The sequence below is a fragment of the Juglans regia genome, chromosome 13, assembly GCF_001411555.2.
Source record: "Juglans regia cultivar Chandler chromosome 13, Walnut 2.0, whole genome shotgun sequence".
Lineage (NCBI taxonomy): Eukaryota > Viridiplantae > Streptophyta > Magnoliopsida > Fagales > Juglandaceae > Juglans > Juglans regia.
In genome coordinates, this window is record NC_049913.1 from 7,697,994 (window position 1) to 7,723,185 (window position 25,192).

Genomic DNA, 25,192 nt, shown 5'->3' on the forward strand with positions numbered 1-25,192 from the left:
TATCAGGCGACTGGGAGTTTTCTGCTGCTGTTCTGTAACCTCCTCCGGCAAACTGCGACCTGAGCCTTTGCATTAGCCACCGTTACAAAATGTTTCGACAGACTCCGGTGACCACATTGTGGGCCTCCGACGTCAGTCATCCTCCGGCAACTCTATTTTCTCCGTTAACTCAGGTTAGGGGCATATGTTTTCCCAGCCTCCTTCGCGCATTGCTTTTTCTAGACAGAATAAAGACATGCAGCTTGGAATGCCCCTGTATCTGAAATCAAAGGTTTGATATTAGTAGGGGTCAGCTGGAGCGCTTTTGGGTGGAATTAAAGGCTTTTGAGCTTTTGCCAGAAATATGGAGGTCTTCCTTAAAAATTGTGGAGAGGAGTGGAAGGGTTTGGAGATTTGTAGTGATGGGTCGTAGTGGTATAGAATGGCTGATGGCTACGGTGGAAGCAATATTATAGGCAGGGAGAAATTTGGATTTCACAAAACACTTGCGCGAAGGAAACAAAACATTCATGGCTCAATGATAACGGTCACCAAATATGGTGGAGGAGGCCGGCGGAGTGTTGTAGTCATTCTTGAAGGGTATGAAGGTCTGGTTTGGAGGTGAATCATAAAGACCCAAGTACATCCACAGTGGCGAGGCGATCATATGCGGCAGCTCTGAAGACGGGTCATGCTTCGGGGGTTCATAGTGAAGGGATTGGTGAAAGTGGTTTGCAGATCACGCCTCAAAACCAGCTTGTCACGATGCATAATTCTTTAAAGGAGATGGAAACCCAACTTGTCGAATTGAAGACGATAGCTTTTTTGTCTACGAAAATAGACCTGCTTCCAGCTGAAGGCAATAGGGTTATAAGAAACAAGACTACGATAGGCCCGAATCTTTCAAACTCAGAGAAAGGAAAACGAAAAATCGGATTCAGCCATGTTCCTATAACCAGATCCAGAAGAGTATGGCGGGTCAAAAGGAAGTCTAGGTTTTTCGAAGTGGGTTCTACGTCGAGTATCGGCGTAAAGACATCTGTATTGGAATGTCATTCACCTCAGGTGACTTCTGTACCCGAAGAAACTATGGCTCCCTCATCAGAGTTGAAGGAAAATGGTGTCATACCATTGGTGAAGAGACCCACTGAAGTTGCACATGAAGGGTCACCAGAGGTGAAGAGACTTGATGTCATACTATTGGAGAGAACCAAAGGAGTTGCTAAGGAGGTACGGGATTCGAATATGGATTTGGCGTTGGTGCCTTGTGTAAAGGAATGCCTAGAGTCGGGATTGTAGTTAGATACTGTGTTTGGAGATATTGTGGCTCCCCTGGTCTCTCTTCCTCCAATAGTGGATTGGATTCTGTCTAAAGTTAACAAGATTCAGCAATTCGTAGAAATTTCACATGGAGGATGTGAAGATCAATTTAAAGAACTAATTACTGCGATCGAGGCAAGCCAAGCGCTTGAAACCAAATCAAGTTTCAAGAAAAGCAGGGATTTACAGCATCTTTTTTCGGCAATCAGTTACAACATTAAGGGTGGTAGCTCAACTAAAGGGAAGTCTAAAGGGAGGGCAATGTGAAGACGGGAAACAAGGGGTTGGGGTGGGGTTTCTTGGTAGAGTTTTAGTTCTATGGGAAGCAAGGGGTTGGGGTCGGGCTTGGTGTATTTTGGGTTGTTTTTCACAGGCTTTTTGGGTTATTAGGGTTTTTCTATTATGGGCAAGGTGTTATCTTCTATACATTCAGTATATTTGGTTACTCCTTTTGATATATAAATATAATATTTTTACTTATTAAAAAAAAAATATTGAAAGCTTTGAAGGTAGATTTGAAGACATGGAATAAACAGGTATTTGGTAATGTAACATTACAAAAGAAGAATCTCCTTCAAGAATTGCAAAGATTGAAGGTGTGAAAGAAGAGAATGAACGCAAAGGCCAAGTTGTCTCAGAGGTAGAAAGGTTGTTATTAATGGAGGAGATCTCGTGGAGGCAAAAAGTCAAGGGCATTGTGGCTTAAGGAGGGGGATAAATGTACAAAATTTTTTCATCGAATTGCAAACTCACATAGGGGTTTAATGCCATAGAGTCTATGACTATTGATAGAGGTTTATCATCAGAACAAGCAAAAATTAGAGAGCATGTTGCTGGACACTTTGAACAACTGTTGACAGAACCTCATGCATGGAGACAAAAAGTAGATGGCCTAGCTTTTGAGGTCATTGATCAAATCAGTATGGCTTGGTTGGAGAGACCGTTTGAAAAGGAGGAGGTATGACTAGTGATCAGGAAAATGAATAAGGATAAAGCGCCGGGTCCGGATGGCTTTACTATGGCATTTGTCTAGACTTGTTGGGAGGTGGTGGGAGGGGAGATTATGCAGGTTTTTCAGGAATTTTTTTCGTTTGGAAAATTTGAGAAAAGTTTAAATGCTACTTTTATTGCACTTGTCCCTAAAAAAGTTGGTGCAATAGAGGTGCAAGATTTCATGCCCATTAGCCTTGTGGGCAGTATATATAAGATAATTGTCAAGGTTCTTGCCAACAAGATGAGCACCATTATGGATAAGATTATTTCTAAGTCCCAAAATGCATTTGTGAGAGAGGTAGACAAATTTTGGATTCAGTTCTTATAGCTAAAGAATGCTTGGACAGCAGGTTTAAGTCGAGAGTACCGGGTATTTTATGCAAACTAGATATGGAGAAGGCCTATAACCATGTCAACTGGAATTTTCTGTTTTATTTGTTAAGTAGATGTGGTTTTGGGCAAAGATGGCAGGGGTGGATGAAGCATTGTGTGACAATAGCTCGGTTCTCGGTTTTGGTAAATGGTGATCCTATGGGTTTCTTTAATAGTTCGAGGGGGCTACGACAAGGTGATCCACTATCACCACTCTTATTTGTGCTTGTGATGGAGGCTCTAAGTAGAATGGTGTCGGCTACGGTAGAGGGAGGGTTTTTTTCAAGATTTTCAACGAGGGCTGCTAATCATGGTTCCACCACTATTTCTCATCTCCTATTTGCAGATGATACGTTGCTATTTTGTGAGGATAGGGCAGAACATATTCAATCTTTGAAGGTCATCTTACTATGTTTTGAAGCGGCATCCAGATTAAAGATAAACCTTGCTAAAATAGAGATGGTTGCGGTGGGTGAGGTAAGAAATATTAGAGGATTGGCCAGCATATTAGGTTCTGTGGTTTCTTTGCTACCATTGAAGTACCTTAGTCTTCCGTTGGGAGCAAATTTCAAAGCCAAGACAATTTGGGAGGAGGTGCTAGAGAAATTAAAGCGTCAGTTAGCCGGGTGGAAATTCTAACCTTCCCACATATTTCTTGTCTTTATTTTCCCTTCCGGCGAGCATTGCATCTAGGATTGAGAAACTTCAATGCGATTTTCTATGGAGTGGTCTAGGTGATAAGTTCAAATTTCATCTAGTTGGTTGGGATACAGTGTGTACTCCTTTGAGAGATGGTGGGTTGGAGGTCCGTAATGTTAGGTTCTTCAATAAGGCTCTATTAGGGAAATGGTTGTGGTGTTATAATCATAAGAGGGGAGGGGGCTTACGAGGTTGGGTTGTGGAAGTATATAAGGCAAGGGTGGGGGGATTATTCGAGAAACACTCGACTGTGTTTGGGGGATGGCAGCAAAATTAGTTTTTGGGAGGATGTGTGGGCGGGAGATTCGGCTCTTAAGGATGCTTATCCTAATATTTTAAGAATTGCACGAGATAAGAAAGTTATGGTGGCTGATGTGAGGGCAATTAGTCATGGTTCACAGGTGTGGAATATTAACCTCGCTAGGAAGGCACAAGATTGGGAAGTGACTGTGTTGGAGGAGTTCTTCAACTTGCCGTATAACATCAGTGTTGGAGTTCCAACTGAAGACACGATGGAACGGAGGCCTTCTAAGAAAAGGAAATTCTTGGTTCGCTCTACTTATGATATATTTTCAGTTCAAACTAGGCCATATTTTCCGTGGAAGAACATATGGAGGACTAAAGCATCCCCCAAGGCTGCATTCTTTGTTTGGACAGCAGCTCTAGGGAAGATCCTAACCGTTGATAATCTAAGAATGAGAGGAATTATAATTATGGACTAGTGTTGTATCTGCAAAAATAGTGGGGAATCTGTAGACCATTTACTATTACATTGTGATTTTGCAAGGGATATATGGAATCACTTTTTCAACAGTATGCGACTAGCTTGGATAATGCCGAGAGGGGTGGTGGAACTACTAGCTAGCTGGCGAGGGACCACAAGGACACCACAGATTGTAGCAGTGTGGAAGACGGCTCCTATTTGTATTTTCTGTTGTATTTGGAGCGAACGAAATGATAGATTTTTTGAGGATCATGAACGTTCCTCGAAGGATTTTAGGAGATTTTTTTTGAAGACTTTATTTATGTGATTGCTTTAGAGTTAAATGGTCTCAGCTTTCAAAACTTTCTTGTAACAGTTTCTAGTTCTTAATTTGGTGTACTCATATGTATACCTCCGGTGTACTTGGGCTATACCTATCTTTATCGATACAACTACTTATTACTTATAAAAAAAAACAATATAACTCAAAGTTTCAGCAAGTAATGTGGCATATCTGCAAAGAATAAAGGATGAAACTTCAATCTAAAATCCCCAAGCTTTTCAGTGCCAATCCAACGAGGCAAGAATATGGTTGAGGCACCAATATCAGAAAATTATCTGCCTCCAGAATCGGGGAAAAAAAAAGAGTCTTTATTACATGGGGTAAACTGGCTACCAGTGAAGGAGTTCACTCTAATCTCTCAAGCACGTATGAAAGCATCACATACCAGCATACTTTCTTTTCACATGCCAATATAATACTTTCTTTTCACATGCCAATATACTTATCATCTCCCAGACCTCATAAATCTCGCATTATCCATGTCTAAGATGTTCAACAAAAGTTATGGAACTTAACGTTTGAGTAATATAACAATCCGGTATGAAGAATTATAAAGCATTTTCAGATCAGCAAACAGCTTTGCTCCTAATTAATGTAACAGATGAAGTAAATGAATCATTTGCCCATATCTATTTGCAACAGAAGAGTAAAAACACTTTCAAGTACAACATTACAATGATACAATCAGAGAGGAACACATGAGAACGAATGGTAAAAAGGAAAATAAAAAATATTACTGTGTTTGAGAAAAGTGAGTCCAACATGAAGGCCTCTAAAATGGGAGGTAAATGCCAATGCAATCACAACTAATCAAAGATATAAATCTACTAATTTCATACCGATAGTTTACTTATCAAAAAAAAAATTCATACCGACAGTTTCGTCCCAAAATTTCTTCACGTGTATATTCAGTCAATTCGAGAAAGCTATCAGATGCAAATATCTGTACAGGAACAATTAAGATCAGTTTCAAAATATAATACAAATCATGCCTATATGACATACTACTGCAAAATAGAACCATGACACTCACACTTTGTACAATGAAGAGTGTATATTGCATATTGATCATATTTAAAATATAGAATATAGTTTAACTCTAGTGTTGACTACTTTCATAATTTCTTTACTATAAAAAACCATACTAAATATTATGGGGTGCTATATGATCATGTGATCATGCAGAGTACAAAAGAAAACATGCAGTATGCTGTGATGACAGAAATTTTAAAAATTGAGCAGCAGTGTGCAGCAAGAAATTTCAGAAAAGCAATTTTACATCTATGAAGTATCATGTTTACATAGTTAAAATAAGCGTTTTCCATGAAGAAGGCACTAAATGATTGAAGGAGGCTAAACAGATTGAAAAAATTACATCAAGTAGTGAGAAGGATGAGTGCACTGCATTCCAGAGCATCAGATGACAAACTAAAATTCATATTTTTGGAGCAATTATCTCAAGTTTTTCAACAATAAAATTAAATAATTAATTGACTTTTATCTTACAATCGGGTTGTCAGGAAGTCTAGGATCAGCGATCACAAAGTTCTTTTCAATGCGTTCCAATGTGGTTGCTAGGTCAATTCCTTGGCGTATATCCCTTTCCCTTTCAGTAAGTTCCCAACTGTCCAAGTGTTCTATGTCTTTAGTCATCAAAACCTCTTGTTCTATACTTGGCTTCTCCTCAAGCCTCCCTGCAGAGCTCAGAGACCTCTCTTTAAATCTGCAGAGATTCACACATCAAATAGGAAACTTGACACTTCAAAAGGGACTCAGAAGTCTGCTAGGACATCCAGAGTCACCCTTGAACAAAACATTCGAGTAATAAACATCAATGTGCATACTGTAAAAATCATTTACATGTAACTGTTAGCATTATCCTTTCCATAATGTAGCAAAGGCAATCATTAAAACTGACCCCATCAACGAAATGCGTCCTGATTGCCTAGATTTTTGGTGTGCTTCCTGACAAGAAATTGAGTGAGACACATCACCCCTGGAATCTGATTGAGGAGTTTGTCTACTTGGTGTATTCATATTCTGAATTTCAGCAGATTTTGGCAGAACATAATCAAGGTTGAAATTTTCCTGTTCTTCATGCTTGCTGGTACTATCATGACTCATAGCCCGGATGTGAGATCCAGGATGTTTTATAGTTTGCACAACCTCTGTCATGGACCCTAAAGCCTTCTCCTTCTGACGAGCTGACACACAAGAAAATCTGATTATTAAGTAAAGACATGGCCACATCCAATAGAAAAGTTGGCACACATGCTTACAATCATAACGGATTAATGACTGGGACAACCCATTCGGCCGTAATGCCTTGTCATTAACACCTTCAGTGTATTTGCTGACCTCCACCTGCATTCTGCAGAAATATCATTAAAAAATCCAGAATAAGGTTGGATCATAATTCACAGAAAAAAGTAAAACATTGTACGAAACAACTCCTATCGTGATTAAAAAGGGGGAGAAAAAGACAAGTGAAGATTTATGTATTTTTTTAATTCAGAAAACCGTATGATATAAAAATGCGAAGTCAAGAGAAGTTATAATAATTGTTGAAGCGTGAATAATGATAAATGTAGTTTGGGAGCATCATTCAGCACTCAAAAGATGGTATATGTCAAATTAAGAAATTGTCAACCCATTAAATGCATCGACTAAGGTGGTAGACTTTAGGCATTCTAAAGACCATATGAGGTTCTTTATGATCAAATTGGGGAATGGGAATTCAATGTCTAGGAAGAATCCTTATTTTGGAAATTGAAATAATCACAAGTGTTATGACAGCATAACACTTTAAGAAAGAGGCCTAAAATATTAATTAAAAAGGGACACAAATGCTAGGAGATTACATAGTGAGGTGATGCATGCATGTGTAAATATCCCAAGCTATGCAAATTTACATGAAAGACGTTAGACATTAGTCATTTTAATCCAAGACATGCCATAGACAAAATAAAAGGACAGAAACTTCACAATCCTGGAATGTCTCGATCTTTTAACCATTCTTCCAACCATAATATATAACTACAGAGAATTTGAATAATGTTTAGACTGTAAATCAAATTGAAGCTTTATTGAGCCCAAAAGTCTCTCCCATTGACGCTTAGTTTGCTGAGATACTTGCGCTTGGGATTTCTTGGCCATAGATATATTTCTCCTTTTTGCCTTCTCCTTTTGCAGACAAAGCATTTTCAATGTTCATAGAAAAGACTAGAACTAGAATCAGAAAGAATGACCAAAAGTTTGCTTAAGTTGGTTACTCGTGCAATGGGGAAAACAACAAATTTAAGTATGCCAATGCCAGAGCTGAGAACAAGAAAAGGCTCTGCAACTCGATGGCAAAGAAGACAACTCCAATAATTGACTTCTAAGCCATTTGATCGTTCATGTTTCTGATTCTGGAAAAAGAAATCGTTCATTTGATCGTACAAGTGACTTAAATGTTTCTAGTGACTTAAATGTTAGAAACATTTAAGTCACTTGTACCAAGATATCGACATTCATCTTGAATTGCATGCACTGTGTATATCATGATTACAGAATAAACATGCGTATCACGTACCCAATAATCTCCACTCATTCGTACAATTCTACATTTCTACTGGTACCACGGTATTACATCGCTAGACTTGACAAAAGAAAAAAGAAAAAGGAAAAATGATGAAGAAAGAAAGAAAGAAAGCAACATTTTTACCCAATAAATTTGATGGTAGTCCCATTATCATCTTTGATAGGGGTGATAGTGAGAAGATTCCAGAAAGGGGTACCATCCTTCTTGTAGTTCAAGAGCCTTCCACAGTAGCTCTTCCCATTTTGAACTGCGTCTCGTATTTTGGCCACTTCATTCCTGTCTGTTTCCCGTCCCTGAAGAAATCGGCTGCACCCAAAACACCCCCTTAAAGTCACTGCTCAATTTCCCTCATTTTTCTCAATGGAGTCCTACCCATATGGAGTTTCTTTTTTCTTTTTTCTTTTTTCATTTTGATGCCCACTGCCCAGACTCTGTTAAACCCTGATCTTAGATAAAGAATGGATAAACCCTACAGATTGAAAAGCCATGAGGAATGCTGGTGTATACAAAATGCAATATCGACGGGTTTGGTTTGGTTGACATGGCCCAACCCTTTTGGTCTGACGTGGTGCTTCTAAGCATGGTCGTACGTTGTCTCAGACAGTTAACAGAAACATATATGAAAGAATCACACTTATTTTTATTTTTAAAATTTTTTGATTGTATTTTTTAAAATTAATTAAATTCTTTTATTCATCATCTACCCATTACATATTTAATAAAAATTAAAAAATTATGCTTAGTTTGTAATGTAAGGATTTTTCTTATAAAAATTAAAAAAAAAATCTTATAAAAATAAGTTAAAACCCATTTGCTCTGTTTTTTTTTCCATAGAATGTAATTTGCCTCTGAATAGGATTAACAGTTTTTTTTTTTTTTTTCCACTCTCTCGGAATCAGTTTTTATTCTGACTAAAACCAAGGAACCCCAGCTATAAATTTTACCAGTTCCGTTGCAAAAATCTTGCAAAGAAAAAAGAAATAGGAGAAATGGTAGCTAGCTCACCAGTTCTTTCCAATAATCTCCTCAGAAGAATAGCCGGTCATGGTAAAGAAGCCGCTGCTGGCGTACATGATGGGGCAGTCTGGTTTTGTTGCATCGGATACAACAAATGTTTGCTGCAGAGTTGCCAAAGCCTCCTTCAACTCTTGTGATACTCTCGGAAAGGCCCCTGACGATCTTTCATATCCATAGTTTGATTCATCCGATGTCCTGCTCGACTGATCCGCTCCGACAACTCTGTCTCCATTGTGTGATGACCTCGACATATTGTTTTTCGTACTCTCTGCTGCACTGAAGCTACCTTCTCCCACGTCTGCCTGCACCACCACACCCCACTCTGCTGTCCTTGCGGCTATGCCAGCTTCAGTTCTTATAATTTGATCACCAGAAGAATTAGAATTGCCGGGCTCGGGCTTGCTTACGGCCTGTGTGTCAAATGCCATCCACTTTTTCAAGCTTGTCTTTGTGCTAGTGACTGTCGAAGCAATATTAGAAGTGCTTTTTAAACCACCCTGATCTCGTGTCTCAGACCCCTCACCCTTCCTGCTGCTGCCAACATCGTGACTTGCAGGCAGTTCGAATACCTCCGATGGCGTTGCTCTTGGTTTCTCCATTTTTCAATTCTGTCTGTCTCCGGTGAATTATTAAGCGCTATACCTACCACAATAAAACGAGCCTACTTTAGTTATATGGAGTTAGAAGATGGTCTCTCCATAGGAAACCCGAATGCTCCGACAGATGTTGAGCTAGAGATACAAAATATTCTTTCAGATGGATATGGAAAATAGATATACAGAGTCTTCTCACAAGTACTCAATGAGCACTAAAAATAATTATTGGGAGAACTGAATTTCAGCCCCGGAATTCCCCTGACCTGAAACACTTTAAGGAATAAAGAAACAGCAGCTAAAAGCCTAAAACACGTACTACATAAATTAAACGTGAGGGAATGAATCTGGGAAAGGAGATATGGTGGGCTGTCCCATTGTACTTAAAACATTTATTTGATCCTACTCATACCCCAGTTGCTCTGCAAAAAGATGTGCCACTAAACTAAAAAAAAAGTCTCCTAAATTTCACAGAAATCATTTGAAGTGAGAAGTGGAAGAACATGCTGCAGAAGAGACGCAAAGAACTTTCAGAAAACGAATGATCCGTTCTCACTGTTTCAGATGACTATATAGGCGTTCAAGCAAGAAAGATTGCTCTTTTAATTTGCCACTGCTCCTCCGCAGCCTGACATGACCGAACCACTAATTAGCTCTTTGTGCTGGTGCTGATTCGACAGAATTAGCAATTATAGACTAGTTTTCTTCACCTAGTCCCCATTTAAGATGTGCTGAACTGGAGAGGCCAGATAACATGTGGATGAAGATAGCGTTCGTGTTTCGCCATAAATATGCAGTCCTTTCCGACAAGGACATTGCTTTCCATCACAGCCCTTGTTTTCCAGCATTTTTCTGCGTGTTTTTATTTGGGGAAAAAACAAAAAAAAAAAAAAAGAAATACCTACAATTATAATGGTCGATATATGGGCAAACGAAAGGACGCGCTAACATTATGAGGCTCGGAAATTGGAATGTGGCAGATAGAAGCTAGATTTCGCCATCACTTTTTAATTTGGTGTGATCCTTTGTAGGGAAAAGTAGATGCCATATCTTATATGCAAACACATACGGGCAATAGGACATTATAGTCCACACAATTAACTTGCACGGTCATGTAAACTTCCACGTCTTGAACCAGTTTCGTTTCTTCCAGAAACCGTTGAGGTTTTCGCTTACGTTTTCGTGGGATGAACCATAATTAGGGGGGTTTATTTTCCCACACTTTTTCTTCGTTATTTTTGTTTAATACAATTAGGCAATATCTATGCTTGGTCTCCGAGTTGAATAAGATTTAGACGAACCAAATTCATCAGTAACTATTTATTATTTTATATTTTATAAAAAAAATTATAAATATAAAAATAAATAATAACTGATGTATAAAATCTTTCGATAATAAATATAGGAAAGCGAAAGAAAGGATTGAGCTTATTTCTTTATAAATGACAGTACTAAATATTTATAAAATACATGTTATATTATGGATATTAGAACAAAATGGTAAGATTTTGGTTAAGGAGAAGAAATATATCCAACTGAGCACCAATAAAAGACGGGAGAAATCTACCTCGCAATCTGTTGATAAACAGGTGGCAGCAATGGTAGCCACACGAGCATCCAACGACAACAAGTAGTGTATAGCCACGTGACGTTTACAAAAGCATCAGAGGAAGAGATCATGGGTCTCCTCACTTCTAAAAGTAAAGGCTTGTGCTATCCAATTCATTCAGCTAGCTTTAGCCAGTAGCTACCACAAGTCTCCGCAACTGATCTTTCGTATTCTTTTGACATATATCAGCCTTCATTGTTTGGGAGCTTATTCATGGCTCTATCTGATTGGCTGTGGTTCCTCGTCCTTGACAATGTAAAAGGTAATTTTTCAACTTTCAATTGACTCTCGCTCTCAGATTGCGATGGAAGTCTGTCGTTTCCTAAATGCATTTTCTGTTTAATTGTTGCTGATATATATGCATTTTCAAACTTAAAAATAGTTCATCTTTATATTAATCAGCTGATTATCTACAATCTTTCCAAATACGTGGCTTCGTAGGCCGTCGGTTAGGTACGGTTAATATATAAATTAAATAATAAAAATTTATTTTTTATAAATAAGTATAAGCGTTTTAAAAAAATAAATAGTTTTACATGATATGAAAATGGTGATCTTGAGTTCAATTTTAATTCTATACTCTATTTCATTTAATTAAATATTTTAAATGTTAAAATCTGAATTAATGATTTAAAAGTGTTACAATTATAAAAATAATCTATAAAAATAAATCTAACTTATTATATACCTAGATTAAAGCATTTATCTTTGATTGATACCGGTCATAGTTTGGCATCTTCCATGAAAGTTGAAAGGTAGGGGCAACACAAATTAAGCCATGCCATGAATGACGTCGAAATTCAATTAATGTACTAGCTAGGTTATATATGGTTGATTTTTAGATTTTTAGAGCCCGTTTAAGAAGCTATATATGAGGAGGGGAATTTAACAAACAATAAGTGTTTGGAGAAGAAAACAGAAGTTTATTCACTCAAAATTATCACTTCGACTTATGTAGCCTACGCAGGTATTCCAATCCATCACCAATTTCGAGAAATGATATTTGTAATATCATTGAATGCGTAAATGTTGTACAATCAATCTCTTTAATAAAAGTGAATAATTACGGGATCCCATGAATTAAAAAATAAATAATTTTTAATAAGAAATTTAACTTTTTTTCAAAACGATTGTGTGGTACTTTCACACTTCATAACTGTATGTAACAGTATTCGTTCGTGTTAGATATATGGTTGACGAATAAATATTCCTACCGGTTGGAGGAAGTCGTCGAAATTGCTAGACAAAGAGTTTACCTTTCTCAGATTCTCCACTACACCAAACGCAATGTTAATGCAATCATCAATCATATCTTGGATGAGTAAATCTTCTCATCAGTCGGTTTTATAAATTGATCTACACTACTCGTATGATGTGGCAAACCTGGTTCATCAATTAAATATAAAAACACAAAAATCGTTCTTAGTGTCTTTTGCCTTTTCGTGTAGAAAATTTGATAAAAAAATAGTGAAAATCAAACCAATCCAAAATTGAGCACTAGGGAGAGAGAGAGAGAGAGAGAGGGGGGGGGGGGGGTTCCGCAAGAGCGAGCTCTTGATGAGAGAGAGGGTGTGTTCGGTGAGAGAGAGCTTGATTAGAGAGATAACTCGATGAAAGAGAGAGGGAGAGGGAGTTCGGTCCGGTTTAATTCCGGTTCGGTTGGTTTCAATTCTCTAGAATCAAAATCAATTAAAAACTTATTCGGTCTCAATTTTCATGATTTGGAAATCAAATTGTACTGAATCGAAATATATATTTTTTATTTTTGATTGTATATATATTATATGTTGTATATATTGTACATTTTATAAAATAATATAATGTAAACTTTTAATCTTATTATCTATGTTTCTTTAATATAAACTCTCTCTTAAATATGAATATTAATATTAAGTTATGAACATGTTATTATTTATCCTTACATATTAAATTAATATGATATTATTAAATGCATGTTTTAACTAAACTAATTAGTGTATTTTTTATTAATTTTTTTGGCATTTATTTGGTTATATACATGTTGTTTTGGACACTGTCATGTATGGATTAAAAAAATTATTCATTTGGGTCATAAAGACAACTAGCCCAACAAAAAATAAAAAGTCAAATCATATCTATAAATCAAATTGAAATCGAAAAATTAAAAAATTTTGATTTCACGGATTAATAGGTCGGTTTCGGTTATTAAATTCCAAAATCGATTTAGGTCTCATTTATATTCGTAACTCATCTCAACTCACTTCAACTTATCTCATCTCTTCATTATAATTTTTTTAAGTTTTTATACAAAATATAATAAACAATTCAATTTTTTTAAATTTCAAAATAACTTTCTTAAATTTATATACAAAATATAATAAATAATTCAATTTTTATTTTACTATTTACAAACTATCTCAACTCATCTCTGAATTCAAATCACTTTTAGACCAATTCGATTATAAAATTTAATAAAAATTGGATCGAATTGAATAGATTACACCCTTAAAAACTATTATATAAAGTATAAAAACTTATTTTTTTAACGATGGATTCTTAATTTTTTTCCAAAAGAATTTCACGTAATTTTGTAAATATTTAACATTACTCGGTTGGTGGCAAACTCCGTCAAACCACAAATGAATGTAAATGTCACTGGATCTGTCCTACTTTCGTTGCAGAATTCCCATGCCGGCCTCTCAGTCAGCGTTTTTTCGATAAAGAATACCGGATCTTTAATGATGCACCAATCACCAAATGACAGGTTAGTGCACAGTTTAAGGTACAAGTAATCAACGAAGGCAGAGGTTGAGCTTCAGAGATGACTGTGAATTTAATCGTTTAATCATATAAAAGTGTTATTCAGCAACTACAATCCTGGCCGTGAACATTTGGGACAGCATTTCAGGTGCATAATCTGGTGGCTTAATAAATTATAAAAGTGGCACGTTGCTGGCTCTGGCTCTGGCTCTGGCTCTGGCTCAACGTATGTGCTAATTTCTTCCCATTTTCCGACAGTTTTTAAAAATTTTAGGGGACAAAAACAGCAAGAATGGAAGATGGAAGATGGAAGATGATTTTTCTTGTTTGGGGCGGAGGAATAAAGAAAGGGTAGAAAAATTCCTCTCCGAGGGGAAAGAATCAAGACTATGGATGGTGTGGATAATTACTTGCAGGATAATCTACCATTATTTCCCTTGTGTTCTAAGCAAGATTTTTCATCAAATTAAATACTGGAATATTAGAGAGATGGGACCCGAATAAATTTTTAAGCAAAATGCAGCAATATAAATACAAAGATAATCGCTTAAAAAAGAATTTTTCATTCTACTTGAGCGACCCTCCAGATGTCCAAAATAAGGGACGGAGATTTCCACATCTTTTTTCTTTGATTCTGTTGTTGTCTTAGGGATGGCTTGGTTTGGTTTATTGACTTGCATCCAGTTCAGTTGAGTTCGATTCAGATTTAAATTTCTTCTAATATTTAAACACTTAATTCTCAAATCACTAAACTCATCTCAACTCAAAATTTATTTATACGTGGGTCCTTAAAACCTCTTTATACGTGGGATTCATGACCTTTTTCAACTCAACACATCTTCACACGTGAGATTTATAATATTTTTCAACTTTCTATAAATACATCTAAACTCATATTAACATTCAAATATATCTAAATTTATCTTGTGTGAAACCCACATAACTCACTCTAACATCTCAATTTATTATTATTCATAAAAAAATTTAACTCAGCTCAATATCTAAACGCAATCTAATTTATTGTTTAGAGCATGGATGGAGAAGATAGATTGACCATAACATAACATGCTTGGGACGGCCTGTTAGTTGACTATACACGATAGAAAAATTCTATTCACCATCTATTCTAACACTACAAATTTGCTTTTATTTTTTAATTTTTTTTTCTTTAAGAAATGTGTGATGTAAAGACTATAAATATAATAACTCTAAAGGATAATAACTCTGACAAAAAATACAGAATTTTTCACACTATTCTTACATTTAATACCATAAATTTTGATATTTCGTTGGGATGAATAGAATGAATAATACGAGAATATTAAAAGTATATATGGATCACATTATAAATAGTAAAATTTCTTTGACCCTTTTTAAGTGATGTGAAATCACATTTACCATTTTCTAGTTGGGATTAATTTTGGTATCATTTTGTAATGATTCAAAGAAGACACAAGTTACATTTAAATTCATACTTCAAAATAATTAGTTAAAGATAACCGAAACTCCCTTGAAATTCATTATTAAAGGTACAAACTTATAGATAATCAGCCAATCATACGAGGCATTACAATATTTGGACTCTTCTTAAACCCCCCAAAGACCTAGCTAGCCAAGGTTCTAATCGATGCGTCTTTCTAGGCAAGAACTTATTCTTTCTAGGCAATGCAATATTTCATTCACCACTTTCTTAGACATAACCCTTACATGAAATAATAACAGTTTTAACTGCGAGATGGTTAGAGCATTTTCATTGGCTTAGATAAATGCATCTTCAAAATTTAGCTAATATCACACTTTTTAACATTTGCATATTCCATTTAAATTCAATCCCCACATTGGATTAGCCATTCACATTCTATATAATACTAAAATATTATTATTTTAATAATTAATTAATTAAATTTATTTTTATCACATTTTATAGTTCTACAAATTAAATGTTAATAATAATTATATTCTAGTTAAATTAATATTAAAAAAATATTATTAAATGTTAATAATAATTATATTCTAGTTAAATTAATATTAAAAAAAGTTTTATTAAATGTTAATAATAATTATATTCTAGTTAAATTGATATTAAAAAAAGTATTATTAAATGTTAATAATAATTATATTTTAATTAAATTAATATTACAAAAGTATTATTAAATGTTAATAATAATTATATTCTAATTAAATTAATATTAAAAAAGTATTATCAAATGTTAATAATAATTATATTCTAAATGTTAAATGTTAATTATATTCTAATTAATTTAATTTGTTTGCTTGGAGTGAGAAATTAGTATTTTAATATTTAGAGAACCAATTATGGTTCTCTATATTTGGCCAACGACTGTAGTAAAAATGTAAATTATTTTGAAGATGGTCAATCCAATGTAGAGTTTTTTTATACAAGTTATCTAAATTTTAGATAATTTTCTCATTTAACCAAGCCAATGAGAATGCTCTTAGTGGTGGACGAAATCAGTAGTACCTCTTGATTCAAGGGATTGATCTTGACCAATTCATTCCAATCTCTTAGAGTGAAAAATAAGATCCATTCTATTTTCAGGTGAAAATGAATATTAAAATTAAATTGTTTATTAATGCATAAACAGTTTAGTTTGATCATAAATTTTCTAAATAAAATAAATCTTTTAAGAAAATTATCAAAGTACCTTATATATATATACCAAAAACAAATCACGCTTTCACAATATATTATGTGAACAATCTTATTCTCCATCTTAAAAAATTTAATCTCCATACCGAGTCATATTATTTGATACGACACCGTTTAAGAACTTTTTCTTATGTAAACTACTTGAATAAGAATAACTTAATATTCCTCATATAAGGACAAGAAAATACATAATTAAAATATTATTTGTAGTTTTTAAATTCAATTCATTATGACGTTAAAAAAATAAGAAACAATTTATCAAAAAATAAATATATTTTTGATTAAGCAATTCAGATGAGATGATATGAGATGTTTTATTGAAAGTTAAATAAAATATTATTATAAAATAATTTTTTAATATTATTTTTATTTTAAGATTTGAAAAAATTAAATTATTTATTATATTTTATATAAAAATTTAAAAAAATTATAATAATTATATGAGATAGGATGAGATGAGATAATTTAATTTTAAATAACTAAACCAACCTTTACATACCAAATATATCATTGGCATGAAAGTATGTCATTTTATATAAAAATATTAATATTTTTACTCTTTTTATATAAAAAAATATTAATATAATATAATAGATCGCAATGTGTTGTACTGGTACAACTAACTCGTAAATAGAATTCAACATAAAAGAGGAGACCGGTTACGACGTATGACCTAAGGCCTCGAAAGCTTTTAGGATTAATAAACAGAGCAAAGCGGTTTTTTACAATTTTGTGTAGAATATTGGAACAAATGGGAGAACACCATTTTTCCTTCTTCTGAAGCATCGGTAGTGGCTGACTGGTACCATTTTTCCTTCTTCTGAAGCATCGGTAGTGGCTGACTGGTCTATTCAGTAAAGAAGGCGAGTCACAGCTATTTTTTCCTTCAGGTATTCAGGTTGTGATATGCAGTATCCCTTTTCCTCCTTCGTTTCTGTTCTCTTTCTGTCTTTGGACTGTTTTTTTTCCTTACCCCTTGACGTTAAAGATGAGAACGTTACTCCCTGTGTATATGTTGATTCACTCGCCTATTTTACCCATATTGCCGAATTCTATTTCATTTCCATTTGCGCACTGCTTTTGTTCGTATCTTATCTATGTTTAGATATATGCGAGCACTTGAGCTTCTATTATGTTAGAATTGCGCGACAAAGTACATTCTTCGCTTTTCATTTTGCAGAAACAATTGCTGTTAGGGTTCTATTTCTGTAAACTCTGTTTATCTATCTATTTGTTTATTTCTATGTTATGTTAATTTCTTCCTTTCTATCAATCCTCCTTCTAAATCTTGTCCGAACCTAAATTCTTCTAACTCCTTTCCGTATATGGTTTTGTTTGGGTTATAAATCCGATGCATCTCCCACTTCTTGCTTATGTCCCTGTCTTTTGTTTTAAATCTTCCCTTTTTGGGTGCTTCTAGGCCAGTTTTTCAAGGAAATCCTCTTTCGGGTTGTTGACACATAGGAGATCAGTTGGGATATATATTAGAAGAGAACTTTCAATAATATGGATACTGGAGGCAATTCCCTACCATCTGGACCAGATGGGGTGAAGAGAAAAGTGTGTTATTTCTACGACCCAGAGGTTGGGAATTACTATTATGGGCAGGGTCATCCTATGAAGCCCCATCGTATCCGAATGACGCATGCTCTTCTTGCCCACTATGGATTGCTTCAGCACATGCAGGTCCTCAAGCCCTTTCCTGCAAGAGATCGGGACCTCTGCCGCTTCCATGCCGATGATTATGTAGCATTCCTCAGGAGTATTACACCTGAAACGCAGCAGGATCAGCTGAGGCAACTCAAGCGCTTCAATGTTGGCGAAGATTGCCCTGTTTTTGATGGTCTCTACTCCTTCTGTCAAACGTATGCTGGTGGTTCGGTTGGTGGTGCAGTCAAGTTAAATCATGGTCTCTGCGATACTGCCGTAAACTGGGCCGGTGGGCTGCATCATGCTAAGAAGTGCGAAGCTTCTGGGTTTTGCTATGTGAATGATATTGTCCTGGCAATTTTGGAGCTTCTTAAAAAGCACGAGGTTTGTCTAGTGTTATTGAATCCTAATCCTGTTCTTTTATTCTTTTAAGCAATTGCCTGGTCAAATATCTTGTTCTATGATGTACTTTGGCTCACCTTTAGTTTTATTTAATATTCCGATATTTAAGCTGTTTCTAATAGAAACTCATGAAAATGGACGGTCTATTGGGTGCCTCCAGACCTAACATTTAACGCACAGAATAAAATCCTGATACAACCCACTAGCTGCTTGCCAAAGCATAAAATTTTAATTTCTAGACCTGAGATGATACTTTATGAGAGAAAATGAATGCCCAAGATTCCAACAGTAACTATCTGGATCACTCTTTTTGTTGTAACAACAATTTTTAATGTCATTATCATGATTATGATGAGGATGACTATGGTTTCCAGTAAAGAAAGGTTAATGTACAATCTGTGATCATGTTCCCCCAGCTGAGCTGTGCAATGCATGTAGTATATTTAAGGTAGAAGGACTTGATATTGCGTGACCATCATGGTTGTTATGAACCTTGTTGTCCAACTTAGTTTAACTCTTGAACCTGAATGACTAGTTTAGTGCGTTAAAATAATTTCTTTAGTTATTGAGTATGTTTGTTTATTCCTATAAAGTGGCTTACCTAATGCATCTTGTTCTCTATGATGCAGCGTGTTTTATATGTGGACATCGATATCCATCATGGAGATGGTGTTGAGGAGGCATTTTACACAACTGACAGAGTCATGACTGTTTCATTTCATAAATTTGGAGATTATTTTCCTGGCACCGGGGACATACGTGATATCGGATATAGCAAAGGGAAATACTACTCTCTTAATGTTCCACTGGATGATGGCATTGATGACGAGAGCTATCATTTCTTGTTCAAGCCTATAATTGGGAAGGTGATGGAAGTTTTTAGGCCTGGCGCCGTGGTTCTCCAGTGCGGTGCTGACTCTTTATCTGGGGACAGATTAGGATGCTTCAATCTTTCTATCAAAGGCCATGCAGAGTGTGTCAGATTTATGAGGTCATTCAATGTCCCGCTATTGCTTCTGGGTGGTGGTGGTTATACGATCCGGAATGTTGCTCGGTGCTGGTGCTATGAGGTACGGTTATTGTTTTGATTTTTTGATTCTGATTGACTATGGTAGTGCAAGCTGCTTGACTGTTAACATCATTAATGTTTGTTCGACAAGCGGGATACTATAATGACTATTGAGTCGTATTGGTCAATCTTAACAAGCACGTGGCAAGAAAACATGCACCTTGTTTGGCCATTGGTAGCAAATGTGTTTATTTCATAAATTGAGTAAGCACAGGGACGCCTGGGAACACAAAATAATGGAAACTCATGATGTAGCAACATGACTTTCGGTCATTGTGTTTGATAGAGTTTCATTTGGATCTTTAAAGTTAATGATGTTTAAGCACCTGATGAAAATTCCTATGGTTTTTTGAGTTAAACGTAAAGAATGATAAGAGCCAATTAATTGCATTCTCTCTTGCGGCATTGTGATTCTAATTCAAACATCTAGATAATCAGTGACTAAATGGGGATGAAGTAGATGTACTATGAGTTATTACATGATTTCTTTTTCTTTTTTTTTTTTTTTTTTTGGGGGGGGGGGATTCTCTATGTCTCATCACATGGTTCTTCATGCTGGCTTCTTGGTTGTCCATTGTTATTCTTGTTTCTTACTTCCATAATTGTTTGATCTCTCTTATCAAAGAAATAATTGTTTGATCTCTCTCAAATAGCCGTTTTAATGTTAATTATTTGATGTAAGGCAGACAGGGGTTGCGCTTGGGGTGGAAGTTGACGACAAGATGCCACAGCATGAGTATTATGAGTATTTCGGACCAGATTACACCCTTCATGTTGCCCCAAGTAACATGGAAAATAAGAATTCACACCAATTATTGGATGAAATACGGTCTGAGCTTCTTGATAATCTCTCAAAGCTTCAGCATGCACCCAGTGTCCAATTTCAAGAAAGACCTCCTGATACTGAAATTCCAGAGGTATGTTTGTGAGTAGTTTATTTTACGTGTTCATTACTTGCTCCATATATTAAATCTCATATGCTTTGATAATCATCCAACTATAATCATTCACATGTGGTATTTGTTGTGTGGAAATACAGATGTATAGTGGTTAAAATTCAGAAATTCATATTTATCTTTAAGCTTCTTTTAATTGTGGATTGAGTGTGGGAGGTTAGACGTAAATCTAAGATTTTGTGAAATGCTGGAGTTTATGTGGCTATTGCAGTCTTTCCTTATAAGTGCTCTTGAATCGGTGCAGCAATAAGGGGATGCTTGGGGAATGAGATGAGATGAAAAATCTGTGAATAGTAGTGAAATGGTTTGAATTAAGATGTTTTATTGGATTTTGGAAAATGAGAGAGAAAAAGTTGATTAAAAATATTATTAAGTTAAAATATTGTTAGGATATAATTTTTTAATATAATTTTTGTTTTAGGATTTGAAAAAGTTGATTTGTTTTTTGTGTGTTGTTTGGAAGTTTGGGAAAGTTGTAATGATTAGGTAATGGTTAAATGAAAAAGTTGAAGATTTGAAATTGAAAAGTATGTTTGAGTGATGTTTCAGAAGGAAATTATGAGAAATTTTGAGATGAGATGGGATGTGTTTCCCAAACAACCCCCAAGTATATGTGTGTATGACTTCAACTTTTTCCTGAGCAAAAGACCTGGTGAGGAAAAAAATTAAAATTATGGGAAAATAAAAACAATGACGTCTATTTCTGATAGCATCTCATACTTTCTAGCTTTTTTTGTTTCGCATTTTATTTTATAAATAGTAGCAGCTAATTTAATCAAATCTAATTGTGAATTGCTATTTGCTTTATGTTTTTGAATTGTATAAGACAGTTGCCTCTCAATTTCTTCTAATTGTTTTAGGCAGATGAAGATCAAGAGGACAGAGATGAGAGATGGGATGCAGATTCTGATGTGGAGGTTGATGATGGGCGGTAATTTATTTGGCCCCCCCAATTTATTTGTGATATTGTATGTTCACTGTTTTACTTACTTTCTGCTCAAACAGAAAGCCTTTGTCCGGCAGATTGAAGAGGGATATAGTTGAACCCGAGCTCAAAGATTTGGTATGTGCTCTGTTTAGTTTGTATTATCAACAACTGTAGTGTTTACCACTTTGCTCATATTTGTATATCGCAAATATTTTGTCAATGAATGCCCTGGTATTTCACTACCCATGAATTTAAAGGTGAAAACTTACAAAATGGCCATAAAAGGAATGTTGCAAATTGAGAAAGAAGAAACATGCCAATGAAGAACTATTAATTATTTGTGAAAAGGTGATGATAGCACCAGTTGAGGATAAAGCTTATGAAAATAGCTTGACATGGTTTGGACATGTGCAATGGGGGCCTGTGAATGTGCGGGTGCAACAGAATGCTTGAATTGAATAAGGAAAATAAGTAAAAGGAATGCCAAGTGACGTGTTGAAATTGTAAGGAGAGACTTAGGCCTGGTTTGGTCTTACAAACCTTTCAAACCATTCAATCTCATCCCATCTCATCTCATGTCATCCCATCTCAACATTCAAACACCATTCAAACACAAACATTTTTCAATTTCAAATTGTCAAATTTTTAACTTTTTCATCTAATCATTACCTAATCATTACAACTTTCCCACACTTCCAAACAAAACACAAAAAGCGATTTAACTTTTTCAAATCTCAAAACAAAAATTATATTAAAAGATTATATTCTAACCTTCTTTTAACTTTATAATTTTTTATTTAACTTTTTTTTTCTCTCATTTCCCAAAACCCCATAAAATCTTAACTCAAACCATTTCATTACTATTCACAAATTATGTCACTCTATTTATAGATTTCTCATATCATCTCATCTGTGTAATCAAACAAGGCCTTATAGCCCATTAGTTGGAATTGAAGCTTAGTCGATTCTTCAACTAGATTAGCCTGTTTCATCTTCTTTTTTTTCCCTGCTCATTAGTTAATCATTTTAAATGATCATTTTACCTTATTTTTTGTGCCCATATCTTGAAAATTGATTGATTTATAGTTTAAACAAAATCTGTTTTATGAGCTAGGTAGCTAATCAAACTTATGTGTGAGGCTGTTCATCTAAGATAATGTGCACAGCCAAAAGCTCTGAGTTTCCACTCTAATTGGAAGGTGGACTCAGTTAATTTATGCAGGGAGGAAGATTTGGTAAATGTTCCAAACCGCATCCCTGGAGGAAGGAATTAGCTCTTCTACTAGTCTTTCTTCCCTAGATGCTCATATTCATGTTTATTTGCTTCCTTGGCAGCACTTCCTTAAGATGTTATTGACCATTCCTGTCACATGCATTCTGTATTCTGTTGAATGAATTTGGAATATTACTTTGTATTCAGTAAAGGTGATATTGGATTGTTGAATTAACATTCTGTAAATCTAACTTCTGATTTGTTTTTCCACAACAATTTCTAATGATGGCTTTACCCCGTCCCCAGGAGGATCAAAAAGGAAATGCAGAGCACACCAAAGGATTCGATACGGGAGCAGAAGAGACTACATGCACTAAGGTGAAATTAAATCACAAGCACTTGCATAAAGTAGTTATTGGATGCATACATATACGTACAGCCATATATAAGACTGCCCCAGCGCTAACACTTCCTTTTGGTTAATATTGGTGCTTGCAGGCGGTAGATATGGATTCTATGCTTGTTGATGAACCTAATGTGAAAGTTGAACAAGATAATCTGAATAAGCAAGCGAATGAAAAGCACCCTTAGTTTTATTCACCAAAACCGCACTGGCTCCACTTGTTTGCAGCGCATACCTTCAATTGCATTTCGTGTGGGCCATGCAGACCTCAACTGTGGACTAGTGCAAACATGGACACTAGCACGAAAATCTTAATTCTTTTTTCTGTCAAATGCTGAAACTACATGTTGGCACTTCAAAAAAAAAGACTAATCCGACAAGTTCGTAGCATAGCCATCAACTGAAGAAATAACCTGTATTTTATGGATCTACTGACCACAATCTGGGCACTTCATATTTACACGAGCTAAGCTGATTAAAAAGCCCTGTGCATTGAAATATCAGAGGCCAGTATCAGGGTGACCTGCACTTTGGAATTTTGGTCATTCTTGGCCCAAATCAAAACCATCCCAATATCCTTGAAAGAGTACATCTTGCTATTATTTTCCTTTCATGGATTTTGCAAGTATCCAGATCACCTTGTTTATATATGGCCTGCCTCATTTCATTCACTATTGTCTAATCGTTGCAGGGCACTTCATTTGCTACTTTCTTCGAATGTTACTCTTCCATTCGAAGAATCCGACAAAAGAAGAACGCAGTCACTGGATTCTGCTTGGATTTCATCTGCCGTTTAGATTGTTACACAGCTTGAAAAGTATAACCCAATTTAAACTTCATTACCTGAATAAAAAAAAAAAATGTGTGCAGATCATGCGTAATTACACATGCGCTTTTAGCCTATATCTTTGCTGTGGCAAAAAATGGAGGAAACAGAATGAAATTATGCTTTTGGCCTTGCGAAAACGATAACCTGTCCTTACATATTGCTGCTTTTGACTCTGCATCTTTCACTGGACTCTCTCCCCTTTTCCACCTTCAACAGTTGTGAATCCTCTTCCGGCAGATTGCCTGGAATGATCTTGACACCAGCTTGCTTCTCAACCTCCACTGCCCAACTATACACAACCATGCCATGATGCCAATAACGGTATGTGTTCCAGAGTCAACTCTGAATAAAAAAGTAGCCACCCCAATGTCAGGGACGCATGCTGTTTTCATGTGGCCTAAAACCTGGAAGGGAGACAGCAGAGAAGCGTCCAGTGCAGAGATAATTGACTCATATTGCACAATACACTTGACAGAGCAAGAGAGTATTAGAAACTGCACAACTTTCAATCAATTACGAGTTCCTAAGATTAATAACAACTTTTTTTATAAACCAAGTACAGTACGTGAATATCAAACAGTTTGCACTTACTACAGAGTGCAGACGATGATTTTCTCTCCTCCATTTAATCACACTTCACAAATCGGCGAATCGCATACAAATATCATACTGAAGGGCAGCAGTACACGCAGTATAGCCACTCCCCTCCCCGTAGAGGGACTGGACTCAATTTTTATAACACAAACAAACAACAACGTATTCTGCTTACGAAATTGAGCTGTTCTTTGTTTTCCTGGTAGGCTTCATATTCCTTTCTTGCCTTCTTTAACAGCAATCAGCACAAATGAAGTGAGAATGGGGTTATCCCATTATGTCTTTTTTAACACCTTTATGTCAGGATTGACTATTGGGGAATTTCCTTTCTTTCCTCCATTCCAGCACCTTCACCATTTCAGCTCACTCCCCTCCCCCTCCCCCTTCACTTCATGCTCAAGAAATTAGACTCGAATCTTGAAACTTGCAAGGATGATTTTACATATCCCAAGTTCTTGATCTACTTCTTTTTCTCCACAATATTACAAAAAATATTAGGCTTATAATAAGAAGAAAAATGATTTGTA

At 35.6% G+C, this 25,192-nt stretch overlaps 2 protein-coding genes and 1 long non-coding RNA gene across 7 annotated transcripts in view; 1 reads left to right on the plus strand and 2 right to left on the minus strand.

The window, feature by feature from the left end:
- LOC108997379 (phototropin-2-like) overlaps nt 1–10,359 on the minus strand; it is a 32,207-nt gene extending 21,848 nt beyond the window's left edge. The window contains exons 1-7 of one of the 2 annotated variants that reach the window (XM_018973610.2): nt 10,159–10,359; nt 8,998–9,651; nt 8,116–8,298; nt 6,689–6,780; nt 6,328–6,613; nt 5,916–6,132; nt 5,282–5,352 (exon numbers count right to left, since the gene is read on the minus strand). In XM_018973610.2, coding sequence (XP_018829155.1) covers nt 5,282–5,352; nt 5,916–6,132; nt 6,328–6,613; nt 6,689–6,780; nt 8,116–8,298; nt 8,998–9,608 — 1,460 coding nt within the window. In that variant the 5' untranslated portion in view covers nt 9,609–9,651; nt 10,159–10,359. Of the gene's footprint in view, nt 1–5,281; nt 5,353–5,915; nt 6,133–6,327; nt 6,614–6,688; nt 6,781–8,115; nt 8,299–8,997; nt 9,652–10,014; nt 10,137–10,158 lie in introns of those variants that run through there. The other variant, XM_035684870.1, reaches the window with a different exon arrangement.
- Nucleotides 10,360–17,291: 6,932 nt separating this feature from the next.
- Nucleotides 17,292–23,874, plus strand: LOC108997370 (histone deacetylase 19-like). 4 transcript variants are annotated; one of them, XM_018973595.2, is made up of 8 exons: nt 17,292–17,519; nt 18,042–18,655; nt 19,303–19,743; nt 20,429–20,659; nt 21,559–21,629; nt 21,704–21,761; nt 23,146–23,217; nt 23,338–23,874. In XM_018973595.2, the coding sequence occupies exons 2-8, from the start codon at nt 18,128–18,130 to the stop codon at nt 23,428–23,430; spliced, it is 1,494 nt and encodes a 497-aa protein (XP_018829140.1). In that variant the 5' UTR covers nt 17,292–17,519; nt 18,042–18,127; the 3' UTR covers nt 23,431–23,874. The 4 variants fall into 4 exon arrangements, with proteins under 4 accessions (XP_018829140.1, XP_018829143.1, XP_018829142.1 ...); XM_018973598.2 differs by having other exon boundaries at nt 18,047–18,655; XM_018973597.2 differs by having other exon boundaries at nt 17,292–17,511.
- LOC108997372 lies at nt 23,524–24,987 on the minus strand. Its single transcript, XR_001997149.2, has 2 exons — nt 24,226–24,987; nt 23,524–24,085 (listed from the first exon to the last, which is right to left on the minus strand). It is a non-coding gene; the product is annotated as an uncharacterized LOC108997372 (long non-coding RNA).
- Nucleotides 24,988–25,192: the final 205 nt, after the last annotated feature.